Source organism: Perca flavescens, chromosome 17 (genome assembly GCF_004354835.1).
Source record: "Perca flavescens isolate YP-PL-M2 chromosome 17, PFLA_1.0, whole genome shotgun sequence".
In the NCBI taxonomy this organism is placed as follows: domain Eukaryota; kingdom Metazoa; phylum Chordata; class Actinopteri; order Perciformes; family Percidae; genus Perca; species Perca flavescens.
The window spans coordinates 13,182,708-13,206,605 of NC_041347.1; the positions used below are offsets into that span (position 1 = coordinate 13,182,708).

The 23,898-nt window shown below is 40.1% G+C and overlaps 1 protein-coding gene across 5 annotated transcripts in view; it reads left to right on the forward strand.

Moving 5' to 3' along the window:
- Window positions 1-23,898, forward strand: part of macrod2 (mono-ADP ribosylhydrolase 2) — a 442,811-nt gene that overhangs the window by 184,780 nt on the left and 234,133 nt on the right. For all 5 annotated transcript variants that reach the window (XM_028603086.1, XM_028603087.1, XM_028603089.1 and 2 more), the window contains exon 5: window positions 795-911. In XM_028603086.1, the coding sequence (XP_028458887.1) occupies window positions 795-911 (117 nt within the window). The remainder of the gene's footprint in view (window positions 1-794; window positions 912-23,898) is intronic.

Here is a 23,898-nt window from a genome sequence, read left to right on the forward strand (position 1 = left end):
CAACTGCTACTGTTCCTCCTCCTGGCTCTGTTATCCTCTAATGGCTTGTGAGGATTTTTACAGGACAACTTGAGGAGGATTTTATGATGTTTCAGTGTGATTGATAACATGCTCTTGGAGGGATGTCAGGCTTTCAGAGACGGATAATGTGGATTTCTATCTCTCTGCCTCCTTGTGTAAGACGTGCCATCAATCAAGTGTATCGCAGCCTTAACCCGGTAAAATTAAAACCTTAGGGGGGGCGGGGTACCCGGGGTCTCCGTGGAACCAGGACACACATCAACAGGGAACGCGACAGAATCAGAACACAGATCGGCATCATAACAGGCTCACCACCGAGAACAGGACAGATATAAGATTCCCACCACAGGGCAGAAAAAATACAGTTAATGATCTGAATGTATTTCGATGTTGACAGTGGAGAGGGATTACAGGAAGAACAGTCTCATTTTCAGTGTGTGTGGAGGCGTCATTAGATCCGAGCCCAGCTAATTTCATTCCTAAGCTCGTCAATATTTACCAGCAACAGGCGCAGCACACTATGGCAGACCCAATGTCCCTACAGAGAGGACATACAGAGCTCAGGAGATAATTTGAGAGCGTAGGGATTCAGGAATCAAACTGATCAACATCATTTTCAGCATGTTCTTGGTCCTGTTCCTGTAAATGCTTGTTTGTTTTGACATGATAAAGCACACAAACTGGTAATTAGCCCAGCTAGTTTGAGATCTGCCGTGTGCCTGTTTCTCCACAGGTAGGCCTTACCTCTCTTTGTATGTCTGTCTGTGTTTCAGTGGATGGCTGCATACACAAAGCGGCGGGGTCCTGTCTGTATGATGAGTGCCACTCACTAAATGGCTGTGAAACCGGCAAAGCCAAGATCACCTGCGGCTATGATCTCCCTGCAAAATGTGAGTATCCCTTAATTAATATGTTTTTTGTTAATGTTTGTTCTGTAATTTGTGCACCGGTGCCTTGCAGGAATATTCTCTAATCAAAAGTGCTGCCATTTAGGGCTACATCACAGTTAGAGAACATTAAGATTTGTGGGAAACATTAGTGAAACATTGTATAATCCAGCAGTAATCTATATTGTTCTTATAAAACAACCCTCATTTATTCAAACCCAAGGCTCCTGAACCAGCTAGTGGACTGCACTGGCATTGCATTGATGCAGAAAATCACAAAGAAATTGTGTTTTTGCGTAGCGGTTTGATTTTGCAGTTGATGTGTGCACATGCATTATATTTTGAATTGAGGTCATAGTTTCTATGAAGTAGTGCAAATGAAACTACACACACACACACACACACACACACACACACACACACACACACACACACACACATACACACTTGCATACCTGCACATAATGACTGGGGTCATTAGCGTGCACTCCAAAGGTGTAGGAGCGGGGATGTTTTTAATGTCCAAAATAAAACCATTTTAATCATAATTTATTAGTTTTGAAAACTAATTTGTGATAAATAGGAAGTTAATTAATATGATTGGTGCTTGTTGTATGGCTGGATGGGAGTGTCATATGCACACAAACAGAGACATTAAGGAAGCTATTAGTTGCTTAATTTGACTGATTTTTCATCCTTGATTTATTCTGTGAACAGATAACATAACTCTTACCATCATGCCACAAATGAGCAGTGTAATGGGACTGCAGTGTTTTCTTACTTTTTGTCTCTACCATTGATTTCATGTTTTGTTCTGAAGTCTACGAAAGTTTGCGTTGTGTGTCACCTCCCCTCAGAATGTAACAACTTTTATAATAGGGTGACCAGTTTTCCCGTAACTAAAACCGGGACACTTTGCGCGTGACCGTAGTGCTCGTGCACGCACACGCTTTTTAACGTGAACATGTGCCAGCCCAGGTCAGACATAGACACAGACAGATTAGACACAATTTTGCCAACAGCACACATAGGCCTACTGCTCACAACATAATGGGGTATCTCAGTTAATATTCATGAATTTTCTTTGTATGTAGCCTACATATCTAAGAAATAATATTAAAAGTCATTGCGTTGAGTTTCGTGTGGGACCAACTTTATTTTTCCGAATTAAAGCATTCTTTTGGAAAATGCACCCACTGAACTTGTGAAAAACTTTGTGAAAAGGTATTTTTCATTGCATGGCACTAAACAAATTATTTGGAACTGCTGCCACACTGGCAATGGTTACACTTTACAGTTAGGGTACATGAATTATGAATTCACGCATGAATTAATTCATGATTTGTGCATTACTTCATTCCTTTATATCTTATGAATCATCAGGAATTGACATGAGTTCACCTACCTAATGCTTTAGTTGTGTTGTTCATGTATGAGGTCACGAATGACAGACTATGAACACGTCAATTCCTGATGATTCATGGGATATTAAGGAATGCAGTAACACATAAATCATTACTTACATAATGCATAATAATATATAGCCTACATCAATTAATTCATGCATGAATTCATTATAATTCATGTACCCTTACCGTAAAGTGTTAACAGTGTTATTCTAACCAACAACACACACGCACAAATGTACCTCTGTAGCTCTGTACACAACTGACAGACACCTTTTCGGCTTAGAATTACAGTATCAACCGCTAAAAACCCCACAACCTCACCGTCCTCTCCACACGCCAGACAGACACACTTCTTCGGCTTAGAATTACGATACCGCTAAAAATACCACTACCTTGCTGTCCTTTTTCAACCGAAATACTGAAATACACACTTTTTGGGCTTAGAATTACGGCAACAATCGCTGAACGCACTGCAAACTCACGGCCCTCTCTTTCCGATTCACAGCCCCCATCTCTTGGCTTAAAATAACTCACCGTTGTCAGCAACAGCCGCTGAACAGGCTACACGTTGTAAACAGCCTTGGTCCGCTTGCCTGGTCCTCCGGTAACGTTAGCAGGGTTAGCAGTTAGCAGGGTTAGCATGGTGGCGTTAGTCTGGACCAGTCGGCATCACTTTACTGGCTGTGTCTCAACTGTTTTTGTGAGTAACCAACTCGGTACTCTAGCTATATAATTCAATGTGAGTAGCTACACAAATATTGAAATGACATAAAATGCCCGTCCATAGTAGCTGTGATAAATTAGCCTGAAGCTAATGCTTACCTGTTCAGGTGGATATTAGCCAACTCCGCGTCCTTTTGAGCTCTAAGCTGTCTCCATCTTTCAAATACATCTCCAATATTTACCCGGGGTTTGTTACGTCTCTGGTCACGCAACTGTTAAAAAACATGCCGTTTGTTTTTAGGTCTGGTAGAATCTATCTCCGTTGATCCCGTTCGTTTGTTTACTGCTTTTATGGCTGTCCTAACGTTACAGCTGTAGCACGCTGGGTTTACGTTTTTATAGGTATATCTGGCAACGTGGCCTGGCTGTCAAACTGGGCAGTTGATACCAACACACAGGTCAAAACACAAACAGAAATTCCGTCACAGAACGGAAATTTCAAAAGGAGAAAATACTGGCATTAGCATTGTTGTCAGAAAATATAGTATTTCATCATAGCATGTTTCCTTAATATCTGATGATGCATTGGGGTCATTTTTGGATTGAATACAGTAAATATATTACAATATATTGGACCTTTAAAGTTTGTCACAAGTTTCTTCCGTTGCAAACTTGAAATGGAAAACAAGATAGGATGGAAGAAATGTCAATTGGTGTAATTCGGTCGAGACAAACGTCCCAGCAGTCCTAACCTAACCCCTGAAGGATTTCCATGAGACAGCCAAGAGAAGACATTGAGGCCCAGATGAAATTAGGTTGTGTTAATATGGTATGTCGTAAAGATGTCAAACAAATGGAGCAGATAAACTGTGAGTCAGTCTTGTGGGCAGCCAGTTCAAGTGTCTGCAGCGCCAAAAACAGGGTGCACAATGACAATTTAATAACCTGCAATGTCACCTGGGAGCAATCACACTGCCACTGGGTACTGTTATTGTAATTATCTCCGGGCAAAACACCTTCTCTGTGCTGATAAATCATAATAGATTGTGTAGTTCTTTACCGGGAACAGTCTGTTATTTTTTGAATGTGATTTTATATTAGAGCTAGCTTTACTCCCAGCCGCTATCATCTTCTTATCTTCCAACTCTGATCACTGTCATCATCAGTGTTGTCTCGTCTGCTCTCGGAAAATGACAACCGCTTGACTTTTCTTTGTGAGCGCTCAGCTCTGACAAGCGATCTCACTCGTTCCCAAAGTCTATCCAGTGTTTGGATTTATTTTGCCATTAATTCCGTCTCTGTCTTGTTTGTTCCACCAACACAGACATTATAAAGCTGCCGTGACTGCAAACAATTATCTATTCGGTTTATGAAATCTCAAATAATAGTCTGTCCACCCCCTCACTACTGAACAAAGTAAACAAACAAGACGGCACACAACTTCTAAATTTTTTAATTTACCAAAATTTTGGGATGGTACATGTAGGCGTAGCAAGAAAGGATAAAAGCCTGCAGTCAGCGTTATGTTAATAGCCCACCACTGTGGTTAAAGCTAAATGCATTAATTGATTAAAATTGACATAAAATTAATTTTAATCAAATTATTAACTTCAGCCTCATGTCATTGCTCAGAGTGGATGGATACTCAGTATAATTACAGAGGTGGCTATTGAAACTATGCAAAAGTGTTATTTATAAGCAATTAAAAAGCTATACCAGCTTTTCTACTCGGTAACAGAAATCAGACAGAAAAAAATTAGCCTAATTGAGAACTACATTGAAAGTTGTTGGTGGAGTTAGTTTTTGCATCTCATTGTCTTGTCAGTCAAAACAGTTGAAGCAGGTGAAATATTATTATGGTAATAGTAGGTGTTTGGAAAGTAAAGAAGTTGGCCTTGTTAGCGCTTTCACAGATTTATTTCTGTCAGACTTCAAATGCAAAGACGTTTAAATTGTGGCAAAAATTGACAAATAACACATTGTGGACCAACTTGGTCTTGTCCAAGAAATGTCAGCTGTAAAAGTCTACCACAAGAGAACACACATACATTTTTCCAGATTAAAACTATTATTACAAATTTTTACATTTCCGACAACATATATATTTTACGTCTATCTTCAAAATAGTAATGAATGAGTGCCTGCAGGCCTCTATGTAGAATAGAATACACTTTATTGTCCCTGAGGGGAAATTTGTCTTGGACACAGTGCCAAAATCCGTTGCTTCACAACACAAACAATATGTAACATAAAAACATTCTCAAATAAAAAAATACAAATACAGTAAGATAAAATCAACATGAAAGTGAGATCAACAGAGCGTCCTAAGACACAAAGGACACAAAAGGACACATGCCAGCACAGACAACACAACATCCTAAGAATTAACTGTAATAATTGAAGTGCAAAAATGCTGGTGTATTTACTGCACCCTTGCTCTGCTGGGCTAAGATTTACTATTGGAGTTCAGCAGCTTGACGGAAGTTGGAATAAACGATAACTTTAGTCTGTCTGTTTTACATCTGGGCATACGGACTCTTCTCCCGGATGGCAGAAGTTCATATTCAGGGAAGAGAGGGTGTAGAGAGTCTGCAGTGATTCTTTCAGCTTGTTTTCTGACTGCTTGCTCATACAGGCTCTGTATGGGCTTGTACTCTTTCCTCTTTATTATCCTCATAGCTGCCTTGTGTATGCTGGCCAGCCTGCTTTTTAGTTGCACAGTTAAGTTGCCAAACCATGCTGTGATTCCATATCTGATAATGCTCTCCAATCGCCCAGTAGAACATGAGCATGATCTTGCTGCTTATTCCATACAGTCTCAGTTGCCTTAAGAAGTAAGCACAAGCCCAGGTTGCTGCAGCGGCGCGCCCCCAGAATAACAAGAGATGTTAAATGTTAGATCATGTACACATGTGGACTCACACTCTCATTGCAAGCAAAATTGCTTCTGCTGACACATATCTGCAGATGGTGGCTTGTCTACTTTTCCAAGAGTGAGAAGAGCTCAGACAGATGGACCATTTATCGTTTACATCTTGGCAATGCCCAGTATTTCCAATTTGGGCATTCTCTTACCAGTTTTGCCTGAACATTAAGGCGGATTTTTACAATTTGCTATAAACACATAAATCTTTTAGAGGATTGCACACTTCTTTGGGGGCCCCCTTCTCTGAAATCCAGTCCAATGCATATAATTGGAAATAAAGAACGATAAACCCTGAATAATGTACAACAAATTGTAAATCACTTTGCTTTTAATTAAATTTTCAGGGATTTAGGCTTGGCTTCATGCTGAACCCCAACCAACAATGCATGGAAATAAGCGATCCATCATACTATGAATTCAGCCATTTCTCTTGATCTCACAGCATTTATGGAGTCTCAAGTGTTATTTGAAGATATCACCCATGATGTATTGTATTTCATTCAACAAAGGATTAGGCTAGTCAATTATGTTATTTTTGTAAGAAATGGAGAAATTGCAATTTGGACATAATACTCAAAATAACTGGTAAAGCAATAAAACACATCCTTGTGTTCTGGAAAACTACTTATTGCCCGCAGGGAGAAGAGCATGATCTGAAATCAGAGTTGTCCTTGTTTGGAGATTTGATGTGCTGAGGAAATGGAAAATGACCGGACTAAACCCATCTACATTTTTTTTTTTCTCTTTCTCAAGACAAGAAAATTGCTCTCCATTACATCCAACTAAGCTGTTGGGGCTGTGAATCCCAGTGGCAAATGAGCCTTTCCTTTAAGAGGCCCAAGCACATGTGGGACTGATTATTGTGGGGCTGGACCAGATTATTAATCAATGACAGTAATTACCCACCTAGAATAGCGGAAAGACTAAAAAAAAAAAAAAAATGATCCGCTACATCAATATGACAAGGAAATTGTCTATTTGCCCTAGACAAGTAACTCATCTGTTCATAGATTAATGATCAAATAAAAATATGATGTCAAGTGTAACAAGCTAAGTCACATATTTATGACTATACTAGAGGATATGTTGCATCATTGTCCATAATTGTTCAATTTTTAGCATTTAAGTTAAAATATGCACTATGCCTAAAATGTGACCAAATATCAATTGAAAAGTTGAAATGAATAGAAACGTTGGGGATTGTACTCATATTGGTATTCAGAATGGCTACCCTTGTTACAGCTTATTTCTTTACCACCTGCAGTTGTTTTGTGCCGCTTCAACTGCTGAAATCATTTTTTAATGGTGTTCATTATACTGTGTGTCTGTATTCCAGTCCTCTGAAGATACATTATTAAGTCATCTTTGAACATTTGCTTTAGTACTTGTGTTTTTTTTTTAAATGTTGTAAAGTGCATTAGCAGTGCTGTGTCTGATAAGATATTGAATGGTTTAAAAAAAAAAAATCTTTTTAACTCTCACTTGATGGCATGATGAATGAGTTAAGGGGCCCTATCTTGCACTCAGCGCAATTCCCTTTGTACACCGACGCATGTATCATTCCTATTTTGCACCCGACGCACAGCGGACTTTTCCCTCCACAGACGCACGTCGGTAAATTAGGGAATGTATTTGCGCTTCCGGGGGCGGTTCAGCGAAAAGAGGAGGCGTGTTCCGGCGCAAATGTTATCTGATGCTATTTTGCAGTTTCAGAAAACAATTCCGCCACTGACCAGGGAAAACCTGGTCTAAAGTCAGTAGCGCGTTATTCAGATGCTATTTTAGGGGCGCATGCTTGGGCATAATGTAGCGTGTGCACAACGCGCATACACTTCTCTCATCTAAACGGGCGCAGCAGTTCCCATTTTTGCAAACCATACATAATTACAAAGAAAAATATTACTGAAAATGCGCTTCAGGTGTTTGGATGGATCAGGAGGCACTTTACAGTACAGTCCTCAAAAAGTCCCAGCATTCTTTGTGGCTTGTTGGGTTTTACACAACATTTCCATGAATCATGGATGTGTTGATGACATAAATGAGGAAATATTAGAGGACTTAAGGAGACGTGATGTTGAACTACGGTGGGATTTGACACTCCGGCGGAATCTGATCCGGGAGTAATGCGCGATGTGCTCCTGGTGGAGCGGGTGGACGGAGATGGAGTTGGGGGGGAGGAGGAAGGGGCACAACAGGAGCAGGTGGTGCGTTTGGAGACCCACGCTCCATGGCTGCAGCAATTCTCTCCAGACTTGAGGAGATACACCCGAGAGGCTGCAGCAACATCGCCACCTGGTCATAACGGGCATTTATTACTTTGCTGCTTCCCGGACAGCTGCTGCTGGTGTGCGCCAGGCAAATCCACCGTCATAATAGCAATCCGCCATGGGACAAGCGCGCCTGCTTTTAAACGGAATGTGAGATGACGCTCTGATTGGTTATTTTCACGTTACGCCCAAACCACACCTAGCTACTTCAGACCAACCCATTTTAGATTTGCGTCGGGCGCAAGACTCATTTATCCCGCCGGCATAATAGCAACAGCGCTCGAGATCCGCCCACAAAGCTACTTGCGTTTTGCGTTTCACACTTGAGTTTCAGATCGTTAAAATAGGGCCCAAGGACTCTCCAGTATGGTGCCTTTTCGGGCTCAGGTACTTAATCTGGTGGCATATTATTTTCATTTTGTGAAGGATTAGGGCCACATGTGAAAAGATGTATTGAGTTCTGAGTTTAAAGTCAAATTCTGAGAGTAAAGTAAAAATTCTGAGAAAAAGTCAGAATTCTGACTTTTTTTTCTCAGAATTCTGACTTTAAACTCAGAACACAAATATGTATTTTTCACATGTGGCCCTAATCCTATTCTGTACAAGGTGTTATTGTAATTTAAATGTGTGACATATCTGAGGATGAGCTGCAGTGACTGCACTCTTCAATAGACTGAATCTTATCGTTATTATGCCTGTCCACAGGTTCTCGCTAATAACGTTTAGCAAAGACCTCGCAGGGTTAATCTGCACTTGCACATTTCAGCCCTATCTGTCACAGCAGACCTAGAACTTATTTAGAGTTCAAACAAGAGGTCTGCTTGAGAAAGTTAATGTCCCAAAGGAACTTTTAGATAGACGTCGGGTGTTTTCACTGTCCAATTTCATCTGAAATCTTCTACCAGATTTGTTTTCCACCCTAGGGCTACTTTAGATTGACAGTTCAAAATGTTTGACTATTTATTGTTTTGCTTCTCTCCCCCTAGCCATTATTCTCTGAGCTCTAAGTATATGTTTTAAATAATAAATCCTATTTGGCTACAAGAAAGAAGAGCCAATGCTTTGTTTTATCATGCTGCTCTCATAACAGTGGCCTAGTTCTTTTTTAGTCTTTGTTAATTATTTTATAATATTATTAATTATTATTATGAGGAAGCATCAGCATCATTTTTAGATATTTGGAATAATTTCTACATGCCGTATGCATACTGTATTCATTTTTATCTCTAATATGTGTCTAAGCTTATTGAACAGAGAAATAGTTTGGTTTTTTAAAGGTATTTCACATAAGCTGCTGAATCATCCACTTATGACTACAACATTTGCAGGTCTTACTAAGCTAAAATGAAGGTCATCAGTGTAGTCAATCAAGGTCATGCAAATCCTCTCATAGCAAGTCATTAGATTTTTCTCGTTTTCCATAATTGTATTGAGCAGCAGGCTTTTTAACATTTCCTAGGATGTGATGATTGAGACATCATCGCATCATAACTCTTTAGCCTATAACTCTTGAACTAAATGAACAAGTACAGGGTGGGTCTCTTTTTGTTGTTGTTATTCCTATCTCCAATTTTCCTATTTAGAAATTATTGCCACAATGAAAGATAGTAGCTCATCCTCCTGATGGCAAAGTTGAATAGCTCAATGACAGAGTAGTACTAATTTTATAAGCATGCCGGCTATACACCACACAGCCAAATACTCAGAGCTGTTGTTGTCGCAAACTTTGTGGTAGCGGCTTTGAATGTTTGTTTCAGCATCTGATTTTCAGAAAGCGTACTTTTGGTAGGGAGCCTAAGTGGAACTTACAGGACCATAGTTAGACCAAACACCTTTGGGAGACACACACCAGTTCAGTTTGCCTCCTTCTTTATCTACTGCTCCCTTTCAGGACAAAATGGGAGTCTCTGGTGTTTACTGTAACTGCACCTGTGCTAATAATACTAATCATCAGCCTGTGATAAATGTTTCTCCCTGATAGCGTGAGGAATCTTTCCCATGCCCTATTTAATCTGGGAGACCAGGCCGTCTGTTCCGTCTCTCTCCACTCAGCAAACACAGATAAATCACAGCAAAGTGCCCACTATTAGTAAGTGACATACAGCCCATTCTGATTAAATTACCCCCTAGAACATTATCATTCTGCTGAGCATGTTTATCAAAGCAGTCTCCACCGCATCACATACAGCGTGGCTGACACTTTCAGAGGGCCATCGGACAACCCATAATTGAATCATTTGGGTACAACGTGTTGTTTACCAGAGAGGATTTAGTCTTGTTCAGGAGCTGCTTTGACCAAGATGTTTCACTGTTTTCCTTCAAGTTTGGACTTTTGGTTTAGAATTTTTTTATGTATTTCAATGTGTCCTGCAGCATTAGCAAATGTAAATAAACAGTAAAAAGTAATGGTTACACTTTACTTGAAGGTATCTACATAAGAGTGACATGACACTGCCATGAACGTGTCATAAACATTATAAACAAGTCATAAATGTTTGACATAACGCTTCTGTCATTTAGTGTCATTCGGTTTTTGTCATGACAGGTTAGGGTTAGTTAGGGTTCATGTGTTCATGACAGTGTCATGTGTTATGTACTCTTATGTAGATACCTTCAAGCAAAGTGTTAGCAAAGTAATTTAGATAGGTGGAGGTAATTTGAACTTCTTGCCTATTTTAGGAACTATCAAAACACCTTGTTTTTAGATTTTGACCCCCATGCAGTTTTATTCTTTTGCTTTATCCACTGGGTTTTTAAAGGCTCCCATGATTCCAGTGGTTCATTGAATTTTCTCAGGCCACAGACGGGCTGTTATTCCTATGTGAAAATAGCACATTTTATGAGATTTTCATGCAACAGCAGTGCATTGTTAGCCTTTTTTTTCATAAATGAAATGGCTAACATGGCAGACGGCTGAACAGACTGTACTTTATCTCTACATAATGGATCAAATAGACACAGTGTGACTGTTTCAAGGTGTGTTTTTTTTCCATTTTGGATTCAAGGCTAAGTGAAAGAAATCCTTTGTTGTAGCAGATAAATTAGTGGGGCTTAACTCAAACCTGGTGGCCTTCACAGTTCCGACCAGACACAGTGCTAAGTCAACATCTTCTCTACTGCTCACTGTTAGCACTCACATCATAAATGTCACTTCATCACTTCATGCACACTCCATACCGTGGACAGGCTCTATCTCAGACAGTTTTGATTGTTTTGTTACCTCATTCAGTCTGTCTGTCAGTTATTATGGTATTAAGTAGTAATAGTTTTAAATGTAAAAGTTGTACTTTGTTAAATAAGTAGAAGAAGTACCATTTTTGTATGATAATCTTGCCTCTTCAGTATTAAATACAAACAAAGAATTAAATCAAGGGAAGGTGAGTAATATTTCTCAGGTAGACTTTTTTTAAACCTTTAATGCATAAAAGATAATAGTCAGACCTTGATGTTGGGATGAATTTCAAGCTGTTTGTGATTATATTCCCTAAGATTTCAAGATGAATTAATGTCTACGAATAGGAAAATCAGATATCAAGGAGAGGCCAGATGTTTTTTTGCATTATTTATGAAAGAAAAAGTGCTTCTGCTTCTCTAGACTAATCAACTTGCTCTCTGGCTTCTCATTGGCTGTAATGGGTGCACTCTCAACGAACAGAACAAACCTCGTTTCACTGCTCGTCTGTAAGGCCCAAGTAGTCTTCCATGTCCCTCTCTTTTCAGATATTTGTGTTTCCTTTGTTGGCTGGCCTGTCACTCTTCCAGGCCTCTTGAGGACTGGAGTAATTTGGTAATTTTGCCTAAATGGTGATACTGTAATTATGTGGCATCAGCTGCCTAGCTGTCGGTGAGACGGCCAACGGTCATTCATCACAAGGAAACTAGAAGGGGGCGGGGGGGCATCTTGACTGATCAGGTAAACACTAGCAGAAAGAAATTATGTTGGTCTCACCTCAAAAAATGGCTGAAAAAAAGAGGTGAGGGGCCTTTGGAGTAATGGGGTGCAGGAGCAGCTACAGCCTGTGTGGCGGGTTGGTTGTTGAGCTAAGATAGGGGGTCAGCAAGGCATGCCTGAGCCCCAGAATGACAGTAATGCATCAGGAGGTGGCTTGTGGGTGGCAGATGAAGAGGGACCACTGGAAGGTCAGGTTTGAAGTGGAATGTGGCAGCAGCTCTAATGCAGTCCTGCCTTGCCATCTGTCCATGAGTAAGCCTGTTCTAATGAAGGCTGTCGTTATAAAGGACTCATCACCCAGTGGTGGCACATTTATATATACACACACACAGAGAACCATCACTACTGAAGTGTCGCGGTTGCCAAAGTCTATTACGTTTTTTAAATTTTGATTTAATGTTGTATAGTATTTTTTCATGGTACAGTAGCAGGACATATTCTGACTTCACCATGTTTAGGATTACACAACTCCTTTTTTTTTTTTTTTTTTTTTTTTTAATTTTATCACCACACAACTGAAAATGATGCAGCCATAGTCCAATATGAACGCAATTTGGCCACTGGTTTCTCAGCATGTCAGAAACAATATGTAAAGATGTATACTGTAGACATTTTTATATCATTTTGGAGATATTGTCATATCGCCCAGTCCTAGTAGACACACACAGGAAGACAACAGCGAGGGAATAAGAAAAAATACCATAGTCATTCCATACTTGGCTGGAATGTCTGAGAAACTCAGGAGAATCTTTTTTCTAGATCATTTTGGTTGTTTTGAATTCTAACTTTAGTCTACCATGTTTCAAAGTCTCACCTTTTTATTTTTGTAAAGACAATGACTGAAATTAGTCTTTCTTCCTTATGCCCATGCTTGCATCATCAGGTGAAAGATTTTGGGGTTCTGAAAAGAGTCTTACAATGCGTCAATTAGGCATGTCGAGATGAGACTGACAAAAATACCAAAGTCAAACGGCTGTTTGTGTTAAAACTATTTGAGAATTTAAATAGGCTTAAACATTAAGGTTTAATAGAAAACATGTTTATATTCAGCAAAGTAAGGTATAATTGTAGGTACCAAAACTTGCTGAAAAGTAAATCCCCTTACTTAATTTATGTGTTTAAAGGTCCCATGGCATGAAAATTTCACTTTATGAGGTTTTTTAACAATAATATGCGTTCCCCCAGCCTGCCTATGGTCCCCCAGTGGCTAGAAATGGTGATGGGTGTAAACCGAGCCCTGGGTATCCTGCTCTGCCTTTGAGAAAATGAAAGCTCAGATGGGCCGATCTGGAATCTTTCTCCTTATGAGGTCATAAGGAAAGGTTACCTCCCCTTTTTCTGCTTGGCCCGCCCATGAGAAAGGCACGACATGGCTTTCAAACAAGCAAAGTGGCAGTTGGTCAAGGCCACACTAAACGGATATGAAATACTTATTATCTAAACAGCTAAGCTCCCCAAATTCACCAAAACATTTTCTTTGGTTTGTTTACTATTGTGTGTGCAGTCTGTGTATTCCAGCCTGTTTTCATTATGTTAAATAAGACAAAAGAAAATAGTGTGTGCACTTTGACCTTAAAGAGATATTTCAGTTTTATTTGACATTTTTCCCACTCATAGGAGTTCCTAAGCAATTTGATCTGAAATTGATCAATAGTGAAGTCTGTTGAGTAAGGAAGCACCAGAAGTCAACATTCAAACCAATGTGGTTGTACAATATATACAGTATAGAACAAAAAATTAGTGCCTGAAATATAATTTTTTTAAGTGAGGAGCTTTATTTCCTTTTTTTTTTTTTTTTTTTTTTTTTGTGTGTGGAACATTTACACCGATCACTTTTACCATCTAGCTGTCTTTATTCAAATGTAATTATGTGCTCTATTTTAGAGATTGACTATCTTGCTACAACAGCATTGTGGTGTTAAGCAGGGCTTCAGGCTTCCTAATACTGTGACTAGGACCAATACAGAACATTGCCGCTCATTCCCCAGGGATAATAGTGCACAGTTTATGGGTAACACTAGCATGCCTCCAATGTTGACAGTGTTGTTGTCTCAGGAAGAAAGGCGAAGTTTTAATCTGATGGCTTTGTTTACCTCTCACTCAAGACTAAGGATAAAAACTAATTAAGAACAGGGAGTAACAGAATCCTGCAGTGCCATTTTCACTGCTAATTATGCATGAATACTGCCTGCCTAAATAGTTGCTCCCTAGCCTTTGATGTTCTTTTCATTAAATTGCTATGGTTACTTCCGCTCATTAGGCTTTTAAGATTGTAAGCGTTGACAAGGTTTTTGTCTTCATCTTTTTTTCACTTCACATCCCAGAATCCTTTTGCTGAAGATACAGTATGAGGGGATGGAGACATTGGTAGCCAGTTAGTAAAGTATACGCTACATTCTTAAATATAGTCATGCGACTTGTGTGTATATCCCAGGTTGCCATTCTTGGGTTTATTGCTGTGGTTTTAGACCTGTGCTGTGGCCCTTAAAAACCATTAACCTTCCCATAAAAGTGCATATGGCTCTCTATAAACCCTAATGGGGATTGGAACCAATACACAGGAGTCCATGTGTGCTTTCAGGGGCGCCGCTTTTAAGAAATACGGAAATTAGTCTCCACAAAAAGGCGAATAAAACGTATTTTTGATGACATTATGGTGTTTGGGGGGAGGTGGGGGGGACCTTGGTTTAAGTGCTGTCTCGATCAATATGTTCCCAAGAAATTAAAGTTTGTATACATGTGCGTAGATTTTATGGCCTGTGGCAGTTAGAATTTTGATCCTTTAATTCATTTCTTTTTTATTGCCTTGACCCTGTTATTATTCACACCAAAGAAAACACAACGTTACATCTGTGTAGCTTTATGTCTTAAAGCAGTTTGGTTTTCTGAGTAATTCCCCTGCATGATAATTTAGTGCTGCACCTTAACAACAGAACACAGCATGGGGAAACTAAGAGATTTTACGTGACTGTATAGATTTAATGTGTAATATTGTACTTTCTTGTTTGTATTTAAAATTAATTACATTTGATATCCGGCAATATTAACTGATCTTCAGAAATGCATAATGTAGGCTGTTTAATCACATTCAACAACAATCAGGGCAAAAAGGAGAAAATAGTGCATTTCAGAAATTGCTTCTATGCCTGCAGCAATTAAACCTGTAATTGTTTCTTTATGTAATCACATATAAAAAGATTTTGCACTGACTATTGATCGCAGTAAACCAGCACATGTTTGCTTATACGTTTTTATGACATATGTTGGCCCGAGGTGCTTGTGTTCTTGCCATCATGCTGCCTCTGTTTCCCAGGTTGTTTTAAAGACATTGCAAGGTGAGAAACGACTCTGTGGCAAGTAGTTTTATGGTGATCACCTTGAGTCGTTGCTCTGGCCAGGAGACCAGTGCTGGGAGCCCTCAGTATGGATTTATGGAAGTGCAGGGCTGGAGGGAAGGATCAGTCACCTGCCTCTTTTTTCCGCAGACCAAGAGACACCAATGAATAACGTCAAAGAGCTAATCCAAGGCGACAAGGTTTTGACAAACAATACACAGGGACTGTTTCTGGCTGTTGTTACTGATCCACAAAGTTTACTTATCCAGCACTTCTTGGAACTTTTAGAAATCTAAACCATACGATATAAGAATTCTTAATTAGGAACAATGTACTGGTACTGCAGCATTGCCTGAGAAGTGATTTCTCTATGTAAGTTTGCAATCTCCTTTCCAAATAATTGCGCATACAGGCACACATGCACATACACAATCCAGCATGTTGTGCAGCACGTGGCTGCGCACCATAGGGGACCAGGACGTGTCGGTAAAGGTCCCCTCCATGTGCGTAGTGGTTAGGTTGGCAGGGCAAGCAGGGGAGCGTCCGGATCAAGTTTCCCCCTCCTGCTGTCTAATTATTGACTCATCTGGTATTGTCTTTTCAATTGTTTCAATTATGATGGCACTGGTGTTGCTCAGCACCCTGGCGTCAAGACATGCATAATTTATGTGCAACACCCTGGACTCCACTCAGAGCTCTGGGTTTGAGCTGAATGTCAATACCGCCTCGTGCCCCCAGTGGAGCAGAGGGTTGTCTGTATTGACAGCAAGGCTGATAAGGATAGCAAAAGCAAGTGCTGCCAAAGACAGTGGATAGTGATGCTATCATGGAGCGTATAGGTGAAAAGAATACTGTGTGTGTGTGTGTGTGTGTGTGTGTGGAGAAGTAAGCTGTCTTCACAGCCTGTGTTTGTTGTCGCCTGATATGTGACCTCATTATTGTCACCCCCAGACCTTGGAATCAATAGTCTTCAATTCCTCATGAACCACGACACAGCACTGTTTACTTGGAAATCAAAGTCACCTAAGGGTTAACTCTCTCATCAGGGATTTGACTTCAACGCCCAAACCACCGATTCCATCATGATACAGAGGTGACGAAAAGGTAAAAGTCAATCAAGAGGACAAAAAGTTCAGGCAATGTGACTGTTCATTAAGAGGTGTGAAGATGAAAGAGAAGAAGGGGTCACAGTTTTGACATCCTGCTGTAAGGGGGGTGCTTCTGGGAAGGCAGTACATGACATCTCTAAAATGTGTCCTTACTAGATGCCACTGGCAAATGTTTACCCACAGATTGGAGCTCAGCAGATGATCAAAACAATATCGTATTGATCACCGTAACAGGCTTATCCACCACTGTCTTCTGTTGGGACAGGACATTTAGTTATGACACACGAGACATGAGAATTCATGTTTATGCAGTCTGCACGGGCGCTCAAGAGTACCAACAACATCTGTAGTGCTTTAAAAACATTATTTAGAGTATTAAGATTGTTGTTTTTGTTTTTTTCCCAGATGAATTTTAGGTTTCTTTGTTATTATCCATTTTTCCTTTCCATCATCACGGTCGTGAAAGACTCATCGATTCAGTACTTGTCGACCCAGGTGACTTATTCAGTATTCATACAGTGACCTCTCACAACAACTCACCTTCAGTTGCAGAGGTGCTCTCATTCACACTGGCCTACTGGCCTTCAGCTCTATCTCTGGTCTCCCTGCAGTCACACTAGATGTGTGCAGAATAATCTGTCAAAGCAGAGATTTCACTACGCTAAATGCATCTCTGAAGACCTCAGCCTGCGAGAGCTAAATAATGCCTCTGCCTTTAGGGTGAAACTCTACACTGGGATTATTAACCCCCCTGCACCTCATTCAAGGACATTTGTTTAAGTGAAAAATTCAATTTTCTAGTGTGCTAACGTCAAGCCATCAGGATCAGGGATAATGGAAATGAGAAATGCAAATGAATGTATTTCAGCTTATATTAAAAGGTTTCTGTTATGAAAGGTGCAACAATTGTTATAAGATTTAAGCCATGTTTTCTTCCCGTAACAGCAGGTCCTAGTTGACACCAATTAAATTGTTAATAAGGCTGCATTAATTCAATGTGATGATAATTTTTTATCTCATCAGTGGTTTTGCTGTTTGTCACATTAGCTGCCTATCGGGCCTTTGTGGCTACCGTTGTACTGGCGTGTTGGGGACCTCGTTACCCTGAATTAAACCTCTCCTGTAGCCACTGCCAAGGTGTTGGCTCATTGAGGTGACACATAGCCTAAGAGGAGGTGCTGCCTGAGAGGCTCAACTCGGGGCAAAATCGTCTAAGAAAGTAAGAGTAAACCAGACTGCAACAGTGCCATGGTTAGAAAGGAAACGTTGTCAGTTGGGCAAAAATGTTGGTCTTTTAAATAATTAACAAAAACAAGCTTTAAAAGTGTAGCCATCTTGGATTTTTTTGTTCATCTTAACTAATTAGACTCAAAAGCTTCAAAAAATAATTTTTAGTTGTTGCAATATTCCACATTTCAATCCAAAGTAAAACCTATTTTAACGTCTGTCAACCCAGACAGAAGAATCCATTTCTTCTCTTCAGTGCGATATTAAGATCAGAGCATTTGTCTGTTGATTTGTACTCACAGTTTTGATGTGGGAAAGAGCTGATAGGTGTAGATTTTTCCAAGATTATAATTGACTGTCAGCCTGTTTATTCTCTGACTCAAAAAGTTTGTCCCGTTTGAGTTTGAGGCAGCATGTTGTATGAACAAAGGAGGCATATTTTTATCTTTCCCTGTGTCTGAAACGTCTCTGATATTTAGAATGTCTCCAGCCAGGGTTTTTCATTTGTGAAAGATGGTGTGACATTTACTGCATGGACGGTGTGTACATGAAAGAAATGACAGAAAACATCCTGCCTGTGACGGAGACTTCTGAGTAGATCTACCAAGGAAAAAACCCTAATAAGCTTTACCTCAGTACTTACTCATGACAGCAGGGCTCAGACATACCACAGGAAGGCAGAGATAGTTAAAATATGAGGACAAGACAACCATTCCTCAAACCATTGTGCTCACTCCTGTGGAAACATTATTTTTCTGTTGATGTAGGACACAAAGCCAGGCTGTTGTCACCCTCTCCTGGCATGGCGACACACGCACAGCTGCACACCCCACCCTTCTGCTTATCCGCCTCCTGCTCCCGGGCCATCGATCGGGAGCTGTCATGCTCTCGGGGGGGGGGAGTTGTATGGACTTCTCCCCTTGCACAGCGCCGCCCTTCCTAGGTAGAGTCGCAGAGCGGCAGGGGGGCCAGGGGAACGGAGGTTGCATTGGGTTGTCGAGGTGGGAACGGTAGTGTGGTGGTGTTGGTGGTGGGGGTTTGTGTGGCGAGCAGCTGCTTTCCTATGGATCACTTCATTAATATCCCAGGGCAGAAATTTGAGGGGCCGCTGCAGACTAATTAGCCCTGTCTGACCCTCGCGTCTCAGAGAAGTCGCTCCTTTTCCAGTTCCTGCAGAAGCAACCCAATGCCAAGTACCCCCCCCCCAACCCCCCGCGTCCTTTTTTTTAAGAATACGGTGCGGCAACAGAAAAGTGTACGCCCCACAATTGTCTTCTGCATTCTAATGTGTTGAAAGTTAAACGTTTTTAATTCCGCTTGTTTCACAGTAAAGCTTAAACAACTCTCCTCATGGTGTGTAACCGTCACCCTGTCATTGCGTACCTGTCTTTGTCTGCGTGTATGTTTGCGTAATGAGCGGTGTCTGTGACTCTCAGGGGGCAGCAGGGACACTGTAGCACAATGGGAGTAGTGTGTGCATTTGGTGCCAGGAGACAAGGAGCCATCCCTCATTAGTGTCATCTGCTTTCCCAGATGGCAGGGTCAGAGTAAGAGGGAAGCTTGATGAAAGGACTCGTCCTGCAGGGTGACACTCATTCTGCCACGCAACGCTCACTACGGCTCCCGAAGCCAAGTTCCCAGCTCTCACAGGTGATACCAGGGCTTTAGTGGGATTCACAGTCAGAGAGAAAGAGAGCTTCATGTTCTCAACGCTGCTTTACAGCCGTGTACCCATGGTGCAACCTGATGAGTTCAACAGAGAGATACAGAGAAGAAGTGAAAAGTTAACTCAAGAAGTTGACATTTCAAGTTGTTTCTTGAAAAGCGGAAAAAAAAGAAGGCGGCAATTAGGTTGACACCTGCTATTCTCAAACATAACTTTACTTCTCACCTAAAATATTTCCCTCCAATATGCTCTAATGCTTTTTCAATGGCTCATTAGAGTGAAGCCTGTGTCCAACAAAAAGCCAGGAAGCCTTGTGTCATGGCTCAACATGGTGAACTAAGGCAAAAGCTATCTCTGCCATGGCCTGCGAGGCACCGGCAGCTTCTGCACGATGGAAAGGATAATGAGTGCTTTCACATTTTACTTGAAAACTCACCAAACGACCTTATACCAATTAAGAGCTTGTTTTTCACTGGAGTGGCCATTATCAAATCTGACCTTCCAATTATTTTTCTCATTTTCCTCCTGATTCTGTCACCCCGGTGTGCCTGGTCGGCCCTCAGGGCCGCGGAGGACAGACAAGGAATGGGTAATGGTTCTCCAAGCTGAGATACAAAGACCTAAGACACTGCCACTACCGTGCTACTATCTCCCTGTCTTGTTTATTTTCTCACTATTGCCAATTGAAAAATAAAAAACACTACACGTTCATTTTTACACACTCTATGCTTGAGCATGTTGTGTTTTTTTCTTTTTCTTCTTCCATTATTTTTTATATGCTGAGCTTAACTGAAGATGTTGCTTAAAGATCTGGAAAAGCTGAGCTTCAAGTGAAATGTAGAGTACTCGTATAACTTGGAACCTGTTAAATGGCTAGTGGACAATTTTGGATGCACCGTGAAATATATAGTCTTGTGTCTGGAGGCCTGTTGGTGTGCTTACCTGATGGTGACTGTTGTTGAACAGCTGCAGCAGGGTCACAAATCCTCCTATCTGTCATCGGATACTCCTACTCAGCCCCCGTAGCTCACCACAAAAAAAAAAAAAAGAAATCACACACACACACACACTGAATAACGCATATGATTCTACATGTTGGCGGTGAAGGAGAGTAGGCAGTGGGGAGATAAAACTGTTAAAACAGGGTTAAAGACTTGGCAGTTTAGGGATTTCTTTTACTTGGTAAAGCTTTTGCTACTTGTATATTCATTTTGATTCAGTAACACACTGATCATAGCAGGATGTCATGCTGAGGGTTTGATGCCACCTTTTCATCTCTAGTTAACACTTCTGCCAATCTTATAATGACATCCCCAGTCATTTATTCATTCTAGAATCAAAAAACAGAATACCGTATGTTGGAGCAATGATTTCAGTCAAGTGACTTTGACCTATACATAGTGAAATACACCACAGATATGAATGAAAGGAATAATTATTGCCATCACAAAATGAGATTAAATTAAAAAGAATGATATTCAAAGATTAACTGAATGCAAAAGAATCCACTTAAGCCCTTGAAACAAAGCTGTGAGAATTCTTTAGGAAATGACTGTAAGCCAATAATGAGCAGGTTGCCTTTCAAAAGCTGCAATTAAAACCAACCACAAAGCCTTTTACAAAGCTAAACTAACCATTCCCTCTTTAATTCAGATTGAGACACAAGGCGATTAAACTTCTCTCTCACCATGCTCTTTGAAATAAAACGGTAAATTTGAACTTAGATGAACATTTGACCCTTGGGTGTGTTTCTAATGCTTTAGAGGTTATCTCAAGTCCCTATACAAGAGAGGACATTGTTTAATTCATCATCTCTGGAACACTGTTTCTGTCAGACTGCAAGTAATGATACCATTAGCATTTTCAGCAGAGCAGTAGGTACCTGGGACCAAATGCATACAACAGAGATTCAACAAAATTATACAGATTAATTATCAAGTCTACAAAACAGCATGTAAGAAGATGGAAAGAGTCATTACAAACAACAAACAAAGTAAACATGGGGATTGGCATACATTGGATAAAACCAACTATCATGTAACATTGTAGACATTCATATTGAACAATATGGTAAAGTACAGTAAAGTTTCACTGACTAAACTATCAACATATTCTAGTATCACTGAGCATTAATATCCATATGTAATTAGCCTTGCTGAAATAGCCATGATTCACAAACAACGATACAAAGCCCTAAGCATCATTTTGGGTTCAAATTCGACTACATTCTTGGATGTCTATATCTCAATTAATACGGAGCATGCGCCACAGAAGTCCATATATTAAAGATGCTATTTTTTAAACAACTTTCATTTTGACATAGTTAGTCACATTTAAGATCACATAGATAAAACATTTCCTGAGAAAATGCTGCAAAATGCTTTACAGATTGCCTCATGTTGTCTCAAGATGAATGTTTTCTCATTCTTAAACTTTTTCTTATATATAAAATCAGCATTCTAAATGTTATACTTACAGCCTTAAAATAAATGTGTTTTAATCACCTCTAAGTGGCCCATCATGAAGAATCTGAAGGTCAAGGCAGGTATTTAAAGATACAGTCAAGTTATGTCAGTATTCTTGAACATGAAAGGACCAAATGTACATTGGGAACAAGCAGTGGCTGGGGAGACGTGCGCCCACGGTTCTGATTGTGATGTGTGACATAAAGAGGAGGTTAGATGAAAAGATCTGAAGGTATTGTCTGACATGTATGCTTGAAGTTCCTGGAGGTATTTATATTGATTTATTTCAAAGTAAACAGAGCTGTCTCATTGTGCATGGCTCCTTGGGCTGATTACAAGACAGAAAAGGAGATTTAGGATTGGCAATGTTTCTGTGCTTTTGTTGATAAAGAGGAGAAGAACTGGGCTCTGCGTGTTTGTTTATGTCACCCTTTCTGCCAAATTACAGTATCCAAAGACACTTCACTCACCCCAGTCATGTCATCACTTGATTGCGCTTTACAATACCAAAGAAGTTTAAGGAAAATGCATATGATTGCATAGTTGGACAATAGCACGTTATATTATTTGTAGTACGTATAGTTGAACACATGCCAAATGGAGGCCAAGATAATGTGCATCAGATGGGCGAACAACAGCAGCTGAGCTTGTTCCGTTCTGTTTTAAAGTAAGTAATACACTAGCTCCTCTCTGTGAACCACTACATGTGAACCATCTGCTGTAGAAAAAGACAAGAAAGAGAATGTCATCCTAGTTGGAAGGAGGTTCTTCGCATTCACAATCTATTTGCTTATCTTTGTTTCATTTTTGCATTTGACAAAACCCCAGTGCATTTTTTTTGATTAACACTTGAAATATTGAAAGCTGAGCGCCCATATTCGGGCAGCCTCCATAATCCTGTTGCATATGCAGAACAGAATTCCATTTCAGTGGAGAACATTATGAAACAGATGGTCCCTTAGCAACCAGACACTTTGATGTTTGATGACGTCTGGTCTCTGACTAGCTATGTCAGTTCAGCGAATGTACCTCATTCAGACGTATCCTACCTTCCTTTTGACTGAGAGAGGAAGTAACTCATAGCCAGAGAGTAGATGTGCACACTGCATTAGTCTTACAATATTGGTGTGTATTTGCAGTCCGGATTGCTCATTTCCATGCACCTCAGGATGAAATGAACATAGCAATATCAGGTCACAAGTGTTAGAGTTGCAGTTCTATGGTTATGGGAACTCAGTGATGCATTATGATGATCCTGGTTTTACAAGAAGTGAAATGAAATGGCCTTGCAGTTTACGGATGGTAAAAACAAAAAAGTGTACTCTATGAAGCATATCATACTGTATATGTTATCTATACATGTGTTTTATATATATATATATATATATATATATATATATATATATATATATATATATATATATATATATATATATATATATATATCACATTTGTTTGGTGTTTACATTTCACAGTATGGTGCCTGTTGAGAATACGTAAATATTTTTTTCATCCAACAAGAGTCATTCCAGGCTTGTTTTCAATGAGAGCTCCATATTTAGGTGTCTTATTTACACATAGAAAGAAACAAATTAAACAGCAAAGTGAGAATCCGTATGGATTTTTACCAAAGACTATTTTACTAGTGATTGCATCCAAGTGGATAGTTCCAAGGTGAAATACTCCTGTTGGCTTTCAGCTTGTCACATATTTAGCAGCGACAACATTATCCCCTTTAGGAAATCAGGTTGATGGAGATCAACATTATTGCTGGTCAAAGCAATTCTCCAGAACTTTTATTTCATTTCCGTTCTGTTATATTGTGTTATCGATGGAATTATATGAAAGCAATATCTCTCCCTGACTCCTTGTGCGGTCTTAGTGAAAGATGAGAGTCTGGCATTAAACCCACCTGTTTCGCCTCAAGTCAGCGGGTGTGCACTTTCTGCGTGCACACCCATGCATTCGTAT